General features: G+C 38.9%; 1 protein-coding gene across 3 annotated transcripts in view; it reads right to left on the reverse strand.

Moving 5' to 3' along the window:
• Positions 1-2140, reverse strand: part of LOC106527422 (sterile alpha motif domain-containing protein 12) — a 22152-nt gene that overhangs the window by 6761 nt on the left and 13251 nt on the right. For all 3 annotated transcript variants that reach the window (XR_001311389.1, XM_014022304.1, XM_014022302.1), the window contains 2 exons: positions 743-867; positions 363-503 (listed from right to left, as the gene is read on the reverse strand). Coding sequence is in view for 2 of the 3 variants with exons in the window: in XM_014022304.1 (XP_013877758.1) it covers positions 363-503; positions 743-863 (262 nt within the window). In the remaining variant the exon portion in view is untranslated. The remainder of the gene's footprint in view (positions 1-362; positions 504-742; positions 868-2140) is intronic.

Here is a 2140-nt window from a genome sequence, read left to right on the forward strand (position 1 = left end):
ATGCTGAAGACAGCTCCATTTCTTTTCAATGGGAACAAAAATGGCAAAAAAGGCAAAAAAATATCAACATGTAAAATTGGCTGAAATACCAAAAGTCACAGCTGGAGCTGAAAGTTTTGTACATTAATAACTGAAATAACACAAAAATTGTGGAACAAAATACAAAAACGTAGAAAAGAAAAACAGATCCTCTCAGTAATGGGAAGTCAGAGTTGACTAAGATTAAACCAAAATGCAATAATTAGTTTTTTATTATGTCTATGTGGGGTGATATTTCACTACTTTAGGTCTCTACACAGAGTCCAAACAAGGGTTTTTTATTTGTTTTGGGGGGTGGGGGTTCAGTCACTTGGTATTCCTACCAGAGCAGATGTCAGTGAGTTCATCAATTTCTTCCTGAAGTCGGAGAAGCAGGAGGTCCTGCAGCATCTCCTGCTGCTGCTCCTCATCCTCCACCCCTAGAAGCTCCAGGTGATCCTGCTTCAGCCTCAGCAGAGCACGGCCTGAAAATGTTTTCAGGTTTTAAAACTGGCAAACTAAACTCAAATTAAAAATACCAGGGTTTGATAGAAACGAGCACATTTAGTCTAAAATCAGTTTCTAACAACACCACATCTGATSGTTCAGGAGGGAGTCTCCAAAGTGTCTCACATTGTTCTGTTTTATGTTGAACCACAGTAAAATCACTGGGTGAAATATACAAACCAGTTTAAAGAATAAGTGAATAAACCATGTGTTTTACCTGAAACATCATGCTCGATGATGGTTTTCTGCAGCCTGCTCATGTGTTCTGGGTGCTTCTCCTGAACCCATGTCAGGACTTGTTCCACGGACCACGACGACGTTCGCTGCGACAGACCCATCGCTCTGCAAGCACATCAACACAACCCAAACCCAGTTAGAGAGGACGTGGGACAACTGGACCGAGGACAGAGTGAGATGAAGGACGACGACATGTGGAGACCCCTGAACAGATGAAAGGAGGAGGATCTGACCTGGACTCRTATCTGATCATGGCTCTGCCACCTMTACAATCKTAAGAGTCACTTCTGCTGCATGGCTTAATGAGTCCAGAGCCACAAAACATGTTACAACTATGATCAACTGGTGGCCCACGGGCCATGTCGAGTCTTTGAAAGTCTGTCTCTGTAACACTGCGAGTAAATGGAGGAAGAAAAACAGTATCAGCTTTAAGAATCAGCCAAAACAATATAAATAAATTGGCAGCACATATTGGGGATTGGTCAGACTGATCAGATATGAYTCCTGATGCTAATTAGCCTTCATCGTTTGTATCGGTCGATACTCCAGGCCCCTTTTTGAAAGAGTGGTCCCAGAACTTTTTAAACCACCTCACTGACCTTTAATGGACTTGTCTTTAGACTCTGTCTCCTCAAAGGTGGGCATGGAGGGTGGGTTTCGTTGAGCGGTGTTCCCTCCACCGCTCAACAATAAAAACAGAAAACAGAGTAGTAATAAAGATGCTTTATGCATAACTTATCTCTAAGAGCTCTGGACTCACTGGAGACTTTTAAACAGCAGCTAAAAGCTCATTTATTAAGCTGGTTTTTAACATGGCTGCATGAGTTTTAATGTTGTTTTATTAATGCTTTAACTTTTCTCATTGTCTGCAGCATGTTATTCTGCTTTATTTTAAAGCKCTTTGTGGCTACTCAACTGTGAACTTATACAAATAAAGTTACTTGTGTATTGGCATTATTATTTATTCTGTACAGAAAATAATCCTTTTTATATATAATCTTACTGGAGCTGCACATACAGAAAGCAGCTTCCTGATGTTTTGCTTTAGGCGCTTTATTTAGAAYACATTTATGTCTGTAGTGCCTTTAAATGTAGGAAAAGGTTATTTTCCAACAACTTKCTGGACACAACACTGAATTATTGAGTTTTACTCCTCAACAGAAAAGTGAAAATCAACCAGCATTGACATGTAGAGGTCAAAAAAGTTCTTCTATGAGGTGCTGTTTTTAAAGTTACACAGTCAAAAATTACCACCAATATTTGTGTTTTATTTAGACTTTTATAAGAAAAAAAGAACAGATTTATTTTTCAAAGTCAGTTTTTCACCATATGATTCATTCATTTATAAATGTCATTGTTTATAAACTAAATATTTAAC

Source organism: Austrofundulus limnaeus, unplaced genomic scaffold (genome assembly GCF_001266775.1).
Source record: "Austrofundulus limnaeus strain Quisiro unplaced genomic scaffold, Austrofundulus_limnaeus-1.0 Scaffold323, whole genome shotgun sequence".
NCBI lineage: Eukaryota > Metazoa > Chordata > Actinopteri > Cyprinodontiformes > Rivulidae > Austrofundulus > Austrofundulus limnaeus.